Consider the following 20,361-nt stretch of genomic DNA (forward strand, 5'->3'; position numbering starts at 1 on the left):
CAGCGTACCTAGCAAAGCAGAGTGCTAGAAACATTTAGATACCAAGCATTATATACGCTAGGGCTCATTACGCGCCACTGGGGTGCCTACTCGCTGCTGCTGCTTTGAAATATGTATATTTGTCTACGAGCACTTGTGCGTAAGCGTGTGTAAGCTGCCAATATTTACAGCTATGCTGGCTATTAAGACAGCAGGCGAAAACAAATCATCTGTCTGTCGATTTGATTTGCAGCAGAAAATAAAAGTTATGATTTGATTTTCTTCTCGCCGAAAAGTTTTATTGCGCCAGTACTTAGCTCTCTAGAATGTATGTTTACTCGGATAAGGAGGGTTGTGAAGACGCTTCAAATAGTGTAAATACGTCGAAATGTGTGTGTTTGCAATTTAGTTTCGATATTTCACATTTAATTTAGCTGTGGCAATCACTTTTATTTCATACAAAATATTGAAGACGAGTTGAAATTTGACGTGTCTTATTTTTTTTCTTTTTTTTTTTGGGGAATACATCTTCACATACATAAACACAGAAAACAATGCAGCTAGGCTTGAACCTTTTGACTAGGTATGTATGAATTCTCGCATGAAGCTTATGATTTTGGCGGCAGTGTAGGCCTGGTGCAGATTGTGGTTAAAGACAATGCTTGTTTTGGTTTTGACGGTTTTAAGTGTTACCTTGCGACAGCGGTCGCCTGGCTATTCCCTCGAATAACAAGATAAAGAAAATAAGCTAGCATATACATATGTAGGTATCTTGCTATTGGCCAACAACAACTAAAATTGCTTGAAAATCGCGAACAACAAATGCTGAGCTATCAACGTTATGCATATCGCTCGCCACATCTGAGCTTGAAATTTGAAATCCATGTGAACGGCAGCCAATTTGTAAGGTAATAATTACTGTTATTCTCACCTTCGTTCGGCATTTAAACGCGCTGCATGTGCTTTTCGCCTCGGCGGCATGTTCTACTGTATTTGCGCTGCTTTACTGCGATTTACTTTTAATTATCCCTTATTCCTTTATTCGTTTTTCCATGAAATTTTTTTAATTATTGTAATGCTATATCTTACATACATGACGTTGCCTTCTTCCTTTGCCCGTAAACATCAACAAATACAACTTAACGGCAGTCTTTGCGGATTAACTTTGCTCATCAGGGCAGCCATCATTCGTCATTCTTCATTGACCATTCGACGCGCGATGTCAAGTGTTCAATCGTTAATGTTGCAAATGTACGTAGACAGTTAATGGCAGCCCGAAGGAATGTGATTAAATTCAACAAACGCGAGAGGGATCATACCAACCCACACTAAGTCACACGGTGTTGGCGGACCGTTGCTAAGGCAAATACAATGAAAAAGCGCGGTATTAATCTTCTGACATCTTTGATTAAAATACCTAACTGCCGCCGTTGATGTGGCTCATTGACGTTGTTTGAATTGTTGCACAAGCCCACCCACACGCTGCCATAACAATATATCTAGAGAAATGTATGTGTATGTGAGCACAAATGTTTGTACTCATAATCGTTTGTTGGTTGTTGACTGCTAATGGTTTCATTTCCTTTTTCAATGTGCTTTGCGTAAAGCAAATATATTGCCAGGCGATTTGTTTGTCAAATTGCTGCTTGATTGCATTAAAATATTTGTTTGTTTAGGCTTGCTTGAGGCTTTTGCCCTTTAATGTCAACCCATGTGTAGGTGTTTAAAGGAGCAAAAGTTTATGGAGAAATAAAAAGGGTTGAAATAAGATGTCTTAATTACATTAAGTGCCCGGTTAGGCATTTATAAAAATAAATGAATATTTATAAAAAAATATATTGGCGTTTTTAGCTTTTACTATACAAAGTGATCAATTTAATTTCCATGAAATAATGTAAAAATATTTTAAGTCTTATTTTGATTGGATCGTTTGTATGGCTGCTATCTGCTATAGATTCGCTCTATAGATAGGCTTTATAGATTTGTTCGGAGATTGTAGCGTCGCGTTGAATAATAGTATATGCCTACTTTCGTAAAGAGTCAACAGTCCAAAACTGAGTCAACTGACAAACGGACACGGCTAAATCGACCTGGCTCGTCATGCTGACCAGACTTAATAGAGTGTCCGATATATTCATGTTTTTGATATCTTTCTAGATAATATTTTTGAATGAATAATTTAGATATTTATGTTTATTTCAAAAGAGCTGAAAACAGTCAAACCGATATCACTCGATTTGTTATATTTTTATTTTAACTTATTCTCAAGAATTTGCTAACTCACATTAATAGATTCTAAACCGGGTCAAATATACCTGTATTAATATGAGCGCAGACTTTTAAGTCACAGTAAAGTTTACTTTTCTGACAATTGAAGAGTGAATTCTGAAAAATTTCTGATCAAAGATTTACAAGGCACCTTACTATAGACAACCTAATTGATTTTATATAATTTTTTTTCTTCGAGAATTGCAATTTCAGTTCTATGCGAACCACATTTAAACGGATCCCTTAAGGCTTAAAGCTCTAAGGCTCTAAATTTCTGCACATAAAGGTAATAGTGCAAAGTATGTGTATTTCCTTCTTTGCTTTCGCGCCATCAAACGCTCACTAAAATATACAAGTGCTTCATTAATTGGACTTTTGATAGCCCTTAAAAACTTCTAGAACTTTTATTGCCGGACGCCCTGAGTTTACACAATTTATGGTGCTTTACAAACTTAATAGCTACCCCACGGCTCTTTCGCCGGCACAAAAGATATGTTTGTAACTTGAAGTGTTTATCCAAGCAACCAAACATAAAATATTTGCAGCGATTGACAGCTGAGCACAGCTTTCTTATCAAAGTCAATTTCTAATTCATTTTCAGTATGTGCGTATTGTCAACGGCTGTCTGCCACAAATTCGTGACTTATAGAGGCCGTAAAAAGCTCCGAGGAACGCATAAAATATATTGCGGCTCAGACAAGTGAGAAATGGAAAACCGAAGAGAGCGAGAGACATTTTATTGAGTGAGTACGCTCAATACCGTTCAATGTACAGTTTTCCAGAGCTTATAAAAGCTCAAAAATTTCACTATGCAAGAGCATATGTAAAAGACTTTGATAAGAAAAGCGGCGCAAGTTTGTGATAAACTGAAACTTTTGTATATACATATGTATGTATGTATTTTTGTGTACGTGCGAGTTGCTTGGTAATGACGAATTAAAAGATTACCTAAAAAAGGGATTTAGAAATGCTTCTATGTATGTATACGAGAGAGCTCTTGCTTGGATTTTCCATTAACTTAAATAGTAAGACAAGCTTTATATACTATGCATGTATGTGTGTATGTAAATAATGTATGTATGAATGAGATGAAACTATTCTAAGTCTACCGCCTTTCTGCTTTTTATAGCTGCTGACATTGGATTTGGTTCTTCTTTATTTTATATATTTTTTTGCGAAGAAAATGGTTAAAACGTGAAACGTTAATAGTTCGCTTCTGTTGAACTTTTTCTCCTTTTATAGTTTTACCGTTTGATATTATTAAACGCCAGATTGAGAACACTGTTAGGAAAATATATTTTAATGAGTTGAAGGTAGCTCAACGAGTTTAACTATAAAGACGCAGGTTTTTAAAATGAAATAAATTTTGAATGAAATTTTGGAACTGAAAAACATCAAATATCATCTTAAGTTGTGTTCAAATTAATGAAGTCAATTCAAATTCCCTTAAAGTCGAAATTTTTCAGAAATGCTGTCAAGCATATCTTTTACTTAACATTGACTCGCATGCGTGAGACAATCCGTAAGAGACATTGATATCTGCCATCTCTATGATGATCGATGATGATTCATCGATCTCTTTATTAAGGGGTTAGGTGGGTTTGAAAATTAAAACTCTTTTTTTTTTTGTTTGTCTTATTAAATAGTACAATATGTTTAAAATGTTCTCCCAAATTTTAAAACAATCCGAGTAAAATTCTAAGAGACAACGTTTAAGCCAATAAGTTCAAAGCCTGAGAAAAAAAATAATATTTAATTTGTTTTTGTTTCCTTCATTCAAACACGAAATTTATATATGCACTAACGGAATATTTTTGGTTTTTTTTTAATTTTAGATGAACCAGTAATAAGTTATGCTGTCCACGGCGAGAGCACTTCTCTGTGAGACACCCAGAGAGATGAAGTCTCAACAGCTGAATTTTCAACATTTTTATATCTAAATTTCAGGAGTTTCAAATGTACCTTCGATATGCCATATTATATTTTTCAAATATATCATTTTTTATATTAATACCTTTTTTTGTACCTTTGTAACCTCTTAACACCTTAACCGTGATTTCAAAAAAATATATAATATATTCAATCAATTTTCAATTTTCTTCTTGGTATAAATCACCAGACTAACTATTCGCCTGGTAAACTAACACTAATTGACATAAAGATATCAAACTTCACATGAAAATAAAAAAAAAGTTTGTACCAATCTAGGAAAAAATGTTTACCGAATCGGTCAAATGTGGTATTAATGGACCAGTCCGGGTTAAATTTGATTAGATATAATATTCTGATAGCAGCTACGTAGCACACTGCATCCTTTCCCATGATAAAAGTGTTCATGCAACCGCATTTATAGCCAGCATTTGGCAGCATTTCTCATAATTACTTGAGGATTATTTTCCGTCCTTACATTATTACTTTTTCTCTCACAAAGTTGAGATCATGAGTAATATTTTGTCTCGAAGTGCGTAACAAAAGATAAACAATTAAAATTAATTTCTTAAATTTGCGTCATTCATGTGAAACATAAGTAGACACGCTTAAACTTTCTAAATACGCAGTGTTTTTAATGAAATTAACGCCGGCATATGTTACACTTTCATTTGCTACGCTTTTGAAACAAAAAGTGTTAAGCTAAAATTTTAATTAATCCCAACAGCAGGTGAAAAAAGATACCGCCGATTTATGCAGAGTTGAGAAGACAGAACAAAAACTCAACAAAATGAAACTTCGAAAAGCTGTGCTTAATCATTTTAATAAAGAAAAGTTTGAGTCCAAGAGCTTAATAAAATGAATCGGATACCTTGGTATACTGATTTCATATTACGGTCTTTGCAAGCAACTAGATTCAGGGCAATGATGCATCTTTAACAAATATAAAGAATGGCACAATAAAGTAAGGAAAAGAATTAACAATATTTCAAGCGATTTGGAATCGTACAATTATACATTTTTTACCGTTTTAAACCAAATTAGTGATAGAAAAGCGAGCTCCCAATTCAAATACAGCCAAAGTGAAAGCGTGCTCGTGGAAATTCACTTTAAGGGTGAAAAACTTAAACAATGAAAAGTTTTTGTTTATTCTCGCCTAATGAATGCAAAGGCAGCTCCCCTACCGTCACTCCGAATGCTTTACAAATTTATATGCTTATATATTATATATATATATATATATATATTTGTAAAATGTATGTTAGTGCATTAGTGAGAAATTAAGGGAATTTCGTGCCGTCGCTGCCTGTGCAAGTCAAACGGAAGTAATTTCGAAAGCAAAGCCGGAAAAATGGGAAAACAGCATAAAAAGTTAATATAAAAGAATAATAAGTGGAACGACGAAAAATGCACAAAAAAGCAATGAAAGCGAAATTAAAATAAAACAATAGAATTCTGCAGGGACAACGGTTTCAGCATAGCAAACCTTTTTTCCCCGATTCTTTTTCCACATTTAGCATACTTTCCGGCGTCTATAAAGGGCAGACGGTCAGTTTAGTACCTTTCCCAAACAATTTGGGCAACAAAGGTTGAGTGGTAAATATTTTTAAATCCCTTAAACAATAGTGTGTATGTAATAACCGCATAACCACAAAATAATACTGCAATAATTAATGATTTTTATAAGTAAAGTTGGAAACCGTAAGAGATAACTTATATAAACTTAGCCACATCAATCAAATTTTCTGTGATTGAAACTTCAATTTAAATAATTTAAGCAATAAAAGTATATAATTAATATTATATGTATACATATATACCTAATGCCACCCAACATTTTACCCAAAATCACTATCAATACACTCCAGTACTTTCTTTACAAAAAGCTAAAATTCTTAAGCATACATTTTTTATTTTAGTATATACATACATATATATATGTATCTACACTCATTTCAAGCATTAATACACCTCGGCTTTATGTACAGTATTAGACGACTGCGTTAAATTTACATGTACCGTTAATATGTCTTAAGGTTTAACGACTAACATAATTTCCGCATTGCCTACGTCCCTTGTGCCAAACCTCCTCTCCAATCTCAACATATGTGTGCCCCCAAATTAGCAAGCGTTTACAGTAAGTCGCTCAAGCGGAAGACATATGTTTGTGCCTGGAATATCTTCAAAGACTATATAAACGCACAAAGTAACAAGAGTCTGATTTTATGCTGAAAACTTGTTTCTACTTTTCCCAAACTTCATATTCGCCTGCTTACTTAACGCGTTTAGTAAATTCCTATATGTATGTGTGAAGACTTGTCTCCAAGGTGCTTATAACATTCCGTGTCGTTGTGACGAGCGACTGTTGCCCCGTATTTGAGCTGTGCAGCGCCGTCAGTGTCAAATTGCTGTTGACAAGCGTCATTGTCATCTGAGCAGCGACAAACGCTCTCGAAGGAAAGAAAACCGTGACAGGCGTGCTGAGAAATGGGTGCCATCTTCATATGTTGAGTGCTCTTAAATGAAATCTTGACTCGCTGTCAGTCTTATGCGCTGAATTAATACGGCTTAAGATTTGTACAATAAGTTCAACTGTACTTACAAATGTAGTACAAAAAGACACATGTATAAATATATATATGTATATATATTTACAAGAAGGTATGCCAACACTTATGGCACAAAGAAAACACTCTCGTTTAAGCGAAAGTATTTAAAAGCAGTGCGTACCATATTCTTATCTTGTTTTTGCCCAATTTCGTGTACGACTTCACAACAACAACACATGAGCTGCATAGCAATTTCAATTTGCAAATAACTATTGCCAAAATTAGATTGCCCCGCATCAAGGCTTATCTAAAGTACCGTTGGCGTTCACATGAAAATTCACGACACAGTTCGCTGTTCGCTATAGCCGTAAGCAGTAGTTTAAATTGGTTTCCAGCTTCGCGTTAGACTCCTTTGACACATTCTCATTTCACATATAGATTATACTCATTCGAAATCGCGCAATACAGTAAAGAGCAGAGCAACCCAGCGGAGAACGTAGAGCACTAGAGAGTGACTTTAGATTTTATCGATATGTGAATAGCTTATATACATACACAAAATGTATATTATATACTCGTACTCCATAATTTCTTCTCAATATTACTACCTTAGCTATAGCATCTATTGGTTCACTTAGAAATCCTTATAAACTAATTGAACTAAATATTTCCTAAGGGGTATCGTCTGAAAAAGTGATAAACAATTCAACCGCAGATGGAAGTTTGATATCACTACAGTTTGCTATAAGTGTTGAGCCTCATTGATGAGTCCCAGAATGTTAAGAATGCAAATATTTTGTCTGATAACAACTAGGAGGCATACCATTCCATACGCATTTTTGGTTAATTTTAGCACCGCACACTAATTGACGCTGTGTACGCTATCTGCATAGCAGAAAATTTTAAATCGACTTGCATGAAATCCTTCAGAAAGCCGAAATAACCTTTTATGTAATTTAAAAAGCATACTATTTTTGTTTTTGTTTGTACGTCATTCAATTTGTACTCTAAACTTGTCGAGTAATGGAAATTATTTATATATTATACATAATGAGAAAATATATATAAAATTGATATGAAATCTGGTCTTTCAAAATGTTTAGCACCAGACAGTTTGTAATATTATTACATAAGCATATATAACTCCTTGTAATCTTGTAATTTTTCTACGCAGCACAAACATTTAAGTAAAACTTTTTCATTTATTATGAGATGGATGATCCTGTCTCTCAAAATATACACCGGAAAATCTTTCATATTTTATATGCAGCAAAACGAAAAAGATATTTAATTTATGTAATAAAAAGGATTATAAAAGTTTTATTACTATTACTACAATTATTTTTTGGACAATTGGACATATGAATTGTTATGTTGTTATTATCAAATATAAATAATTTGCAAATACACTTTTGTATATTAAATACAATCAGTCTACACGAACTTCGTAATGTGTGAAAGATTAAAGCCCATCGTCAATAAACCTGTTTGGACCTTATCAGTGTGGCCTCAGACCTAGAAAACCAACAACTGACCAGATAGTCACCAGGCACCAAATCTTGGAAAAGACCCGTGAAAACATCGCTTCTTCGTCGATTTCAAACCTGCTTTTGACATCACTAAGAGGAGTTGCCGCTATGTCGAATTTTCGTATGCCTGAAAAACCAATACGACTGTGTAAACTGACGTTGCGCAATACCAAAAACTCAGTCTGTATTAGGAAGGACCTCTCCGAGCCGTTCGATATTAAGCGAGGTTTCAGACGACGCGACTCCCTATCGTGCGACTTCTTCAATCTACTCATGGACTGAATAGATAAGGAACAATCTTCTATAATAGTGTGCAACTGCTGGTGTACGCCAATGACGTTGATATCATTAGCCATAATAACAGCGACGTTAGTTCTGCTTTTTCCAGATTGGACAAATGAGTCTGGTAGTGAACGAGGACAAGACGACAAACAGTCGTCGCACTCGCGACTAGGCTCCCACGTCACTGTTGACAGTCATAACATCGAAGTTGTAGATAATTTCATCTATCTTGGAACCAGCATTAACACCAACAATAATGTCAGCCTCGAAATCCAACGCAGAATAACTTTTGTCAACAGGTTCCACTTCGGACTAAGGAACTTGACAAGTAAAGTCCTCTTTCGATAAAGAAAGCCTAAACTCTACAAGTCACTCATCATCCCTGTCCTGCTATATAGTGCAGAGGCATGGACGATGACAACATCTGATGAAGCGACATTACGAGTTTACGAGAGAAAGGTTCTGCGAAAGATATATGGTCCTTTGCGCATCGACCACGGCTAATACCTTAGTCGATGGTTCGATGAACTGTACGAGTTATACGGCGACATTAACATAGTTCATCGAATTAAAAGACAGTAAATGTTAATTTTATGTGAATTTGATTTCTAACGGGTGATTTTTTTGAGGTTAGGATTTTCATGCATTAGTATTTGACAGATCACGTGGGATTTCAGACATGGTGTCAAAGAGAAAGATGCTCAGTATGCTTTGACATTTCATCATGAATAGACTTACTAACGAGCAACGCTTGCAAATCATTGAATTTTATTACCAAAATCAGTGTTCGGTTCGAAATGTTTTTATCGACAAATTTTGTTCAGCGATAAGGCTCATTTCTGGTTGAATGGCTACGTAAATAAGCAAAATTGCCGCATTTGGGGTGAAGAGCAACCAGAAGCCGTTCAAGAACTGCCCATGCATCCCGAAAAATGCACTGTTTGGTGTGGTTTGTACGCTGGTGGAATTATTGGACCGTATTTTTTCAAAGATGCTGTTGGACGCAACGTTACGGTGAATGGCGATCGCTATCGTTCGATGCTAACAAACTTTTTGTTGCCAAAAATGGAAGAACTGAACTTGGTTGACATGTGGTTTCAACAAGATGGCGCTACATGCCACACAGCTCGCGATTCTATGGCCATTTTGAGGGAAAACTTCGGACAACAATTCATCTCAAGAAATGGACCCGTAAGTTGGCCACCAAGATCATGCGATTTAACGCCTTTAGACTATTTTTTGTGGGGCTACGTCAAGTCTAAAGTCTACAGAAATAAGCCAGCAACTATTCCAGCTTTGGAAGACAACATTTCCGAAGAAATTCGGGCTATTCCGGCCGAAATGCTCGAAAAAGTTGCCCAAAATTGGACTTTCCGAATGGACCACCTAAGACGCAGCCGCGGTCAACATTTAAATGAAATTATCTTCAAAAAGTAAATGTCATGAACCAATCTAACGTTTCAAATAAAGAACCGATGAGATTTTGCAAATTTTATGCGTTTTTTTTAAAAAAAAAGTTATCAAGCTCTTAAAAAATCACCCTTTAAATAGCAATTCAATAGACAACGGCCATAAAAAGGTATATATTTGCTCTTTGTTGCGACCCATCATATGATCTGTTTCATCGGTACCACAGAGTGAATGATTGTCTTGAAATAAACGTTTAAAATATTATTCAAAAGCTTTAGATATCCAAGGTTTCGATAGGCGTCATTTGTGGTAATCCTCCTTAGGTTAGGGAGGGGAGATGGTAAGAGAATAACAAAAGTTTAATATATGAGGACTTTTTGAATCTAGCGCCCCCTGGTGGCGCCATCTATGTGTCGTTAGAATCTGCTATATTTATCGATTGTACAGTGAGAAACTACTTTGGAATACATCTTGTATGTAAGTATTACTTCGAAAGACAAAATGAAAAAAGTGCATTAAAAGAAAAATAAAATAATAAAATACTCAGAAGCTACAGTTTTGCTATCTGAGACTGAAAATAAAGCGGCCTTAAGCCATTCGAATGCAAAATACTACATATGGTTCTTCCAAATTTTCTGACTAACTAATTTTATTTTTAGCTTAAATCAGTTGATTTCTGAAATTGTCAAATCTTTTTTTTTAGAACTTCTGAGTTAAAATCAAGAAGAAGCTCTTCTAAGCTGCGACTCTATTAAATACATAATAACAATAACTCCACTAACCTGCATAAAATAGCGGCAGCATGTTAAAGATAATGATGAGTGAGAGAAGAGCGCGTGACAGAGCTTGCAGGTCGGCCACGGCAAGCAGAAGCTTCGAACGCACAGAGCAACACAGCGTAGATAGAATTGTGCCGCAGCCGCCACCAAAGTCAGCATCAGCTGCAGCAGCTCTTTCCAAATAGAGTTCGTTCGCAACACCCCTCTTGTAGTACAAGTTGCTGTTTTTGTTGGTTTTGTATTGAAATATACTTCGTTGTTCATTTGTGGCTTTTGCTGTTGTTGTTGTGGATTGTGATTGTAAAGGTGTCGCAATTGCTGCTGTTTGTGGTTGTTCGAGTAGCTGAGGTACAGCATTGCAAGCGAGCGACCAGCAGCTGTCGGCAAGCAGCTGAGAAAATTCTTGGTTGGAGCCGTTCGATAGACCGCTGAGTTGTAGTTGTTGTTGCTGTTCGATAGCATTTCTGGAAGATTGGCGTGTACATGACGAAAAGAGATGCGGATTGCAGCAGCAATCGCATTCCCCAGCTGCGTGGCAGCCTCTGGCAACGTTGTGTGTTTCGCTTTGTTTCGTTTCGTTTGATTGGCAGCATTTGGTTTTGTTGTTTGTGTTGTTATGTTTCTCCTTTGTTTGTGCACAGTGCATGTAAGCAATAGCTTGTGACCGCTGTCGAGCGCAATTCCCTGTAGATGTTTTGCGTAAACTTGCAATAGCACCAACAACAATGCCGGCGACATCACTGCACTGTCCTTGTTGTTGCTGGTTGGCATTAGACGCGGCTGCACTTGACATATTTGCAATACCTTTAACTCTTGTCCATCCACACGACAATGCTTCGCCTCTGCTTTCCGAATGCCAACGGTTTTGCTGTTTCTGTTGTTGTTGTTGTTGTTGCGGTCTCTGAGGGCGTTCTGCTTGCAAGTCACCGTAGCTCTCAGCGCTTTCACTTTTGCTTCTGCCTCTCCTACCACTGTCCACACAACGAAACGTATGAACATCATCTGCAGCTTGGTGTGATTTCTGATTCGGCGACAGCGTCGGGTCTGTTGGCCTGAAACTTGGTCGCTTCGTGGCAGCAGTAGGTTTCCATGGCGTTGGCGTTTCAAAACAGTTAGATACCTCTTTGTTAACTTCGTTTGCAATACGCGCATGCAATACCTGTACCTTGGTGCTGTGCAGTTTCTGATCGTCCGTCGGCTCTTCAAGTGGCGTCGTGACCGCGTTGCTGTGAACCCAAATATTGTCAACTGTTGCAATGGGCGGCAGACAATACGACAACAATGCCGTCGATATTGCTCTAGATGTGTTTTTTGCTGTTGTTGTTGTATTTTTACTACTAACAGCTGTTGCTGACGACTCGTCTGCAAATTGTTTCCGCTCGTTAGTGATGAGACATGCCTCTGGTGTGCCGGAAGTGTTTCGCTCGTAACAATGTTGCGCAATTGTTGTTGCTGTTGCTGTTTTTGTGGATACCGCTGCTGCTGTTTTAGTTCTAGTGTTGCTGTAGTATTGTAATATATGTGCTGAGGCCATGTTGTGCCCTATTCACCGACGACATCGATGACATCAAACCGGAAAAGCATAGAGAAAAGAGAACTTCATTTAAAGGTTTATAAATAACGAAATCATAAAATTTTATTTTAAATGGATTACCAGATTCATATACGAGTATAAGGTTAATTAAAAATAGCAGTCAAATTGACTTGATGCCATCTTTTACGTTTTTTTAGTATTTTTGAGGAAAATTTTACTAAGCGACGATCAAAGGATTATTCTTTTATAAAATTAAAACTTTTTTCAAATATAAATTGGGGTGAGTTATGGTATGATAAGGCGAAGGGGGCAGCTTCATTGATGCGATGAAATTAAAATCTATCAACTATCCATTATATGAAGCTTAGAACTTAGGTCAAAAAATACCAATTTTAAACTTAGCTTAAACACTACGCACACATTTGAAGGGCATAATATGACTTTTATTTTACATTTTCCTATTTCTTCATTAACTTCCCATTTCAACCTTTTTACAACCACATCACAAAAGGTCTTATTTACCCTTTAGCACCTCTGACTGCCTTGTTGACATTAAACGGTCGGTTAAATTTTCCTTTGAACCAATGAATGAATGAAGTCGATGTATTGCCTTAAATTTACAAATCTATTTTCAATGTGTGTCTGTTTAAAAGTATTTTTTTGACAATTTATTCTATTTTCACATCTTTGTTGTTGCTTGCCCTAAACATTTTCGCTTTCCTTCCTTTCCGCACATGTCATTGTATGCTTTAAGATATGAGTATAAACATAGAAGAACCCATAGAAGTGTATGCGTAAAGATATTAATTTTATGTTTCATTGGAGAGGGAAACTACTCAGATGACCTTTTCGTTGGGGAATATGAGTAACATTTGAAAAAAAAATGGTTTATTTATTATATATTAAAAACTTCGAGAGTGGTATTTAAGTAATATGAACTACAACGAACTGACTGCTCAATGTTGGAAGTAAATACGTATTGACAGAAATTCGACCATAAAACGAAGAACTTATGAATACTTGTATAAAAAATTAAATATTTTATTAGACATTTTTATTGTTACACTATTAAGAAAGAAATTCTGAAATTTTGGAAAAAAATATTTTAAACTTGACCATTGCTGACACTTCGGAAAAAAGATGCACCCGCGTTGGCAGAATAACTCCTTACAGAATATAGTTACAACTGTAATTTAGAACTTGGACGAGGGAAAAACACTTAAAATTTGATTTTAGGCAGACATTTTTACAAAAAACCAAAATTTCGCAAAATTGTTTGTTTTCATATAGTTGTAATCGAAAAATCCTTTGTCCAAGTCTTTAACCCTTTCAGCCCCGAAGTTGCTTATAAGCAACTTCTATATATGTTTGACATCGTTTAAAAAGTCCTTTGGGGCTGAAAGGGTTAAGAATTGTATATCAAAAACCTGTGTAAAATTTTAGCTAGCCTCTAGAGCACAAGTTCTCAAGACTGTATCTCTGAAACTATTGCTCGGTTTAACTTGAAAATAGAGGACAATAAGTATTCTAGAGGTTTTGTAGTGTTTAATAAGACAATAAAAAATTAAAATTTTTGAAACCCGTAAACCCAATTAACCCCTTAAACAAACTCTTTTATTTCGTCTATAAATCACTTACGGCTATCCAAGAACTGCATATTAATCAAATTGGCGACTTGAGTTCTCTTCCTAAAAGTAAAGCATTTTATCACGGAAGAAACTAGTTGCGCTAATTTTTTAATTATGGTAAATAATGGTTTAAATAATTCCTTACAGTTTATTTCATTGCAAAGCTCATTAAAACTTGACATTCTACAGATGCTTATATACAGTAACATTAAAAAGCTTGCGACTTTATAAAAGCTTACACTTGATTGCTTTCAAAACGCTTCAAAAGCTCAATAGCTTCCTGAGCTTTATAGTCTGAATAAGTTTAAATTATAAAAGCTCTTGCAACAATTGTGAAAAAGCTCCACTTTTAGCTTTAATAAGCTTCTTGGATGGTATGGTTCTCCAATATTGCATGAAACGAATACACTGCGCGACACTTTAGAGGAATTACATTTTTAAGCTAGCACAAATAGCGTTAGGTTAAAACGTTTGGTGACGGTAAAACTAATCTAGTTAGATATGAAGTTATATATATATAAACTAGTGGATCCGGCCACACGTTGCTGTGGTATACTATTAAATACAGTGAATATTTTATGATCGAAAAGTATTGTCTTTGAGGTTTAATTTTGAATATGTTGATATAAATAAATTTCATTGGGAAAAATAACGAATTTAAGGCTGCTTTCTCAATGTCTGCTTAACAACCTTTTTATCCAGTTCATGGAGATGTCCGCTTAAAGCACGTCCATTTAATAGGGCTTTCACTGTAGATAAAATATTGACTTAATATTCCTATGTTACAGTGCGAAAATATACGAAAACCACACCTCCGTCCTATATAACAAAATTGTAAATTCCATCTTATACTTTCCGTTCGAGTGTACAAATCAAGAAGCAATTAACATAAAGATATAAAATTTTGAATGAATAGTGCCTTTGAAGTATGACCAAACATTTTCCAAATCGAATCCAAATTGTTCAAGTCCCCTAGGTGCAGAATACGTGGACCCAGTACCTATGAAGGAATCCTTTGCTGATAATAGTATGCCCGTGTGTCGAAAATGGGTTAAATCGATTCAATATTTTGTTTAATCCTCATATACGTAATATTATATTAAGATGTGCATACTTTCGGGTGACTTTGTATCCCATATATCGGCCAATATGTGAGCTATCTGAGGGAAAACAAAATAGCGTGTTTTACTAATAATAATGTATCTTTTTGCCTAAAAAGAATAAAATATCTCGATTCCGGCTGACTTTTCTCCATATGCCATACATTATTGTGGTATTGCCAAAAATGCAATTTAAAATTTTCGGTTGTCTTTAAATCATATAGAAATCGTCATAGGAATTGCGCCAACTACCATAAACCATAGATAATGATTTGCGTTTTTCTAACAAGCCTTATGACGAATATATTGTTCAGTGGGTGACTTATATATTTATAAAACCGCCGTCCTTGATCCTTACAAGTTGCAGCAGAATTAAATGTTCGGTTACACCCGACGTCCTCCCTTACCTGTTTGTTTCAGCGTCGATTATTTTGCCAACCCTCACTTAACGTGTTTTGAAGTCGATTGAGATATGTAAAAAATATTCTAAATAACGGGTGATTTTTTTGAGGTTAGGATTTTCATGCATTAGTATTTGACAGATCACGTGGGATTTCAGACATGGTGTCAAAGAGGAAGATGCTCAGTATGCTTTGACATTTCATCATGAATAGACTTACTAACGAGCAACGCTTGCAAATCATTGAATTTTATTACCAAAATCAGTGTTCGGTTCGAAATGTGTTTATCGACAAATTTTGTTCAGCGATGAGGCTCATTTCTGGTTGAATGGCTACGTAAATAAGCAAAATTGCCGCATTTGGGGTGAAGAGCAACCAGAAGCCGTTCAAGAACTGCCCATGCATCCCGAAAAATGCACTGTTTGGTGTGGTTTGTACGCTGGTGGAATCATTGGACCGTATTTTTTCAAAGATGCTGTTGGACGCAACGTTACGGTGAATGGCGATCGCTATCGTTCGATGCTAACAAACTTTTTGTTGCCAAAAATGGAAGAACTGAACTTGGTTGACATGTGGTTTCAACAAGATGGCGCTACATGCCACACAGCTCGCGATTCTATGGCCATTTTGAGGGAAAACTTCGGACAACAATTCATCTCAAGAAATGGACCCGTAAGTTGGCCACCAAGATCATGCGATTTAACGCCTTTAGACTATTTTTTGTGGGGCTACGTCAAGTCTAAAGTCTACAGAAATAAGCCAGCAACTATTCCAGCTTTGGAAGACAACATTTCCGAAGAAATTCGGGCTATTCCGGCCGAAATGCTCGAAAAAGTTGCCCAAAATTGGACTTTCCGAATGGACCACCTAAGACGCAGCCGCGGTCAACATTTAAATGAAATTATCTTCAAAAAGTAAATGTCATGAACCAATCTAACGTTTCAAATAAAGAACCGATGAGATTTTGCAAATTTCATGCGTTTTTTTTTTTTTAAAGTTATCAAGCTCTTAAAAAATCACCCTTTATTTGCCAACAAATGTGTTTAATTATTCCTTTGTGATTACTTGACATTTGATACAACCACATCCTTGCATCTAACATAAAACAGTCATAAAAACTTAACAGGTTGATTGACTTTAAAAGCACCTGCAATTGTTTTGGTCAACTGCAATGACTGATATGTTTTAGTTCCATGTGAAAACAGCTCAATATATATTATCTCTACTACCTTCTCATATAACTGATAAAGAGATGCAAATAGTAATTCATGGTGGCATGCTACCAACATTCTTACTACTATTGTAGCTGTGTCATCCTCACGTATTTTCCAATTAAATCGACACACACATCCTTCATATCTGTGTAATCAAAATACAGGTGAAGTGCACAAGAGCAAATGGCAACAACACCACCGACAAGCGATAACCGCCACAATATGTAACTGTCCAGTTGGCATGTAAATTTGTTTGTTTGCGTGTGTCAGTGCGGATGAGTGACTTGAGTTGCAACTACGGGCGGCGACAGTGTTGTCTCGCCTTGCTTTCGTCTCCGTCGCTTAATCGCATCAAGCATGCAAATGAGATCCGTTCATCAGAGTGCGCTTTTAATTATTTAACTGGCATACAAACGAGCACACGCAGACAGACGCACGCCATTGCTTGGCCTAGCAATTAGGTCAACTGTTTACCTTCACGCAGGTATTCTACCGCAGCCGTTTGCACTGGCCATCACCCAGCTGATAGCCACACATTCGCAGTTTGCGTGTCTGCTACCAATTTCCATACTCGCAGCGAGCATGTTGAGTGTGCATATGTACAGATGTTTGAAGAATTTAGTTAGTGGAACCAATGAACGGTGATTATTTATTTTTCATTGGTAAAAAATTAACTTCTACTTATATTCATAAGTTGTATATTTACATTATATCCAACCAATTTAAGCTTTAAACAATATCACAAAAAGTCAGTCTCCTTAAAAGGGGTCCATTCACTCACTTTTTAAGCTCGTTGAAATCTTGCCTCACCCCAAGTTATAAAGATTGCAATCTCAAAAGTAAGTGAATGCGTTTTGCCGAAAAATTGCAACTAGAGTTCACGTCCACGCGCTTCTAATTAAATGTGAATTTTTGCTTACTTTGCACTCGATTCACCCCTCAGGCATACTTCCTCTTCTTTTCTATACACCCTATACTCGTATGCACCGAAACATCCGTTGGCGGACAAGCAAAAGTTTTAGCAGAACTGTTTCTGGGTTTTACTTATATATTCATATGAATATGAAGTAGGCTTCCCACTTTCGGCGCTGTTGCCAACGGCAGTGGTGAGTAATGTGGACCATTGCAATAGCGGTTGCACTGCATAAATCAACCGCAGCAACATGACACAATAGCAAGGCAGCAAAAGTGCAGAAGTGGAGCGCACTAAGCGGCTAGATAATGGAAGCCAAAAGCGGCCAAAAGAGGGCTTGCAAGTGTTGCAACACCATAAAAGTATTTCTGTATGCAAATGGTGTGTATGTGAGTGTGTACCATGAACGAATGAATAGGCTGAGATTTTTTCCCGCTGTTGCCAGTTGGCTCCGCCGAATTTTCTTTGTGCTGCTTTTGGCATGCTGCCGGATTCCATGCCTGAGCCCTCGAATACTTGAGCCTTATATTATTCTATATATAGGTATACGTTCCTTGCTGCTACTCTGAGTTCAGCGTGAAGTATGCTACTTCATTTAAATTCGCTTAAATTCACTGATTAAATACAGATTATTTCTGAAAAGTTAGACATTTTTTCTTAAATGTCTCCAAAACTATATTTTTTTTCAAAATTTCATATATTTTCATTTCTCTGTGACTTATATACGTGTATATAATAAATAAATCATTAATGTATGAAAATAATAATCCAGCTTAAATATTGCTATAATTCTACACCATTTTTAATTTTCTGTTAATCGTGTTATATTTTGCTTTGTGAACTCTGGTTCATTCCTCTTAACTTTGTTTTAATGTACCAAATTTTCTGTTCATAATTAGCACATAAAGATATATAATGCTGCTTGCATATAATGTATGTAAGCATATTTATTTTTTTACAAGTACACACTTCGCTAAACGACTTTTTTGCTCGGCTTTCATTCAGTTTTCTCGCGTTGCACTTTTTGAGCTCTTAATTTTGAAGTATAATTTGCAGTCGTCAGTTTCTCTCAATTGAAGCCAATTAAATACTTCAGTATATGGCAATTAGCTCTTGAAGATTAACGCTTAATGTCTGATGAATACGAAAAAATCAGACAAGGTGCGGGAAAGTGTTTGCCTAGTAGAAGGCATACTGACATTTCCTTGTTTTATAAAAATTTATAAAGTATGTGCAGGATAGACGTATATTATAAAGTTGATCTATTTAAAATGTTTATATAGTGAGCTAGATTTCTTATAGTTTTTTGTCAAGTGGATCACATTGATAGAGAGAATATACGCTTATTATACAATAACAATCAAACATCATTCTTCAAATTGCGTTATTACCTGAGCTATGAGTAGAGAATGTTTTTTAAGGCATTACTATTTTGAACTGCAACACCCATTAAGTTTCCTGCCAGAATAATGTTTTAATATTGTTTTACAATGTCAAGCTATTACATAGGTTGCCTTTTGCATTTCGGTATTAGAAAACAAAAAAAATTTAATCATCGGAGATCACATTTTAGGTTTTCAAACTATTCTCTATTAAGATCTATTTGTTTGAAACATGACCACTCGTTCCAAAAAAGCAAGCAACTATTTCCTTGGCACTGATTCGTTCGCGAACATCTTTTGTTGGATATTGAAACACCCATAAAGTTGTCTGCTGTTTATTTTCGAGCTCATACGCGTAAATTCACGATTTTGTCATCTGTCACGATTTCGTAGACATGTTTCGAAGCTCCGCTATCGTATTTTTTTCACTTCTCTCGAACAATCAACGCAAGCCTTTTTCGAGCGATCAACAATTTGAGAGGGCTAAAATATTTTTTTCACTAAAATGTCTATGCAATATTGAATGTGTGGTTTGATGGTCCCACTAATGCCTATAGTTGTCTCTATCTCACAATAGGTCACATGACAATCTGGCAGTACTAGTTTACGCACAGCATCGAAATTTTCCGAAACAACAACTGATTTTAAACGACCTTTACAAAATCCATCTTGGAGTGATCTGCGACCTCGACTGAATTCACCATAATATTGATAAATACTGGTTCTTGATGAAGTTTCAGCGCTAAAAATTTTATTAAGTTCATCGATGCACTGTTTGCTGAGCGGATCCGCGACAAAAGCTGTAAAACATAATCGCGCGAAAATGTTTACGATTTAATTCCATTTTTGGCCGAGAAGAATATTTCAAGTTACTGTAAATAACACAAAGCGTTCGTATATAAAAATTTTCTGAGTGTGTATATCATCAAAAATGTCAAACTATACGATAAAGTTGTGAGTTGCCAGATTTTAACACTAGGGTTGCCAAATCCTGAAACGTAAAGAATAAAAAAATATTTTTTGTGCCCAATATAATTTATGGTATAAAGAAAGTGAAAAATTAGGAACAGGTGCCTCTGGATACAATAACTTAAATTTTAAGAGACTTCTTGTTTCACTTCGTTGCCGTTGCCTAAAAATGGTAGAGCCCAGTATGTATTGCGTTGATTGCTTTACAAAATTGAGGAGAAAAGACAAGTTATATTAATGAAAACTTAATATTGCGAGTATTTGAAACAAATTAGTGTGCCCACACCATCTACAGTTTCTTATATAATGTAAAGAGAATTCAGACAACAAATTCTTCGAAATGCCTTTACAAAATGGAGAATTATGTCACGCAAACTGGAATATCCATCAGATCAATGTTAAAACTTTTTCAACTTTTTCCCAACGAAAGCCTGCCGACAGTCAAAAGATCATCTTCTGATAACGCGCTTCAAGCAAATTAGACCCAACAAAGCA

General features: G+C 35.9%; 1 protein-coding gene across 9 annotated transcripts in view; it reads right to left on the bottom strand.

Annotated features, from left to right (window-relative positions):
* The window catches only part of LOC105226800 (cubilin), a 97,865-nt gene that overhangs the window by 76,600 nt on the left and 904 nt on the right, over positions 1 to 20,361 (bottom strand). For all 9 annotated transcript variants that reach the window (XR_007421741.1, XR_007421742.1, XR_007421743.1 and 6 more), the window contains exon 2: positions 10,729 to 12,267. Coding sequence is in view for 6 of the 9 variants with exons in the window: in XM_049448549.1 (XP_049304506.1) it covers positions 10,729 to 12,259 (1,531 nt within the window). In the remaining 3 variants the exon portion in view is untranslated. The remainder of the gene's footprint in view (positions 1 to 10,728; positions 12,268 to 20,361) is intronic.

This window comes from Bactrocera dorsalis, chromosome 2, assembly GCF_023373825.1.
Source record: "Bactrocera dorsalis isolate Fly_Bdor chromosome 2, ASM2337382v1, whole genome shotgun sequence".
NCBI classification, from domain to species: domain Eukaryota; kingdom Metazoa; phylum Arthropoda; class Insecta; order Diptera; family Tephritidae; genus Bactrocera; species Bactrocera dorsalis.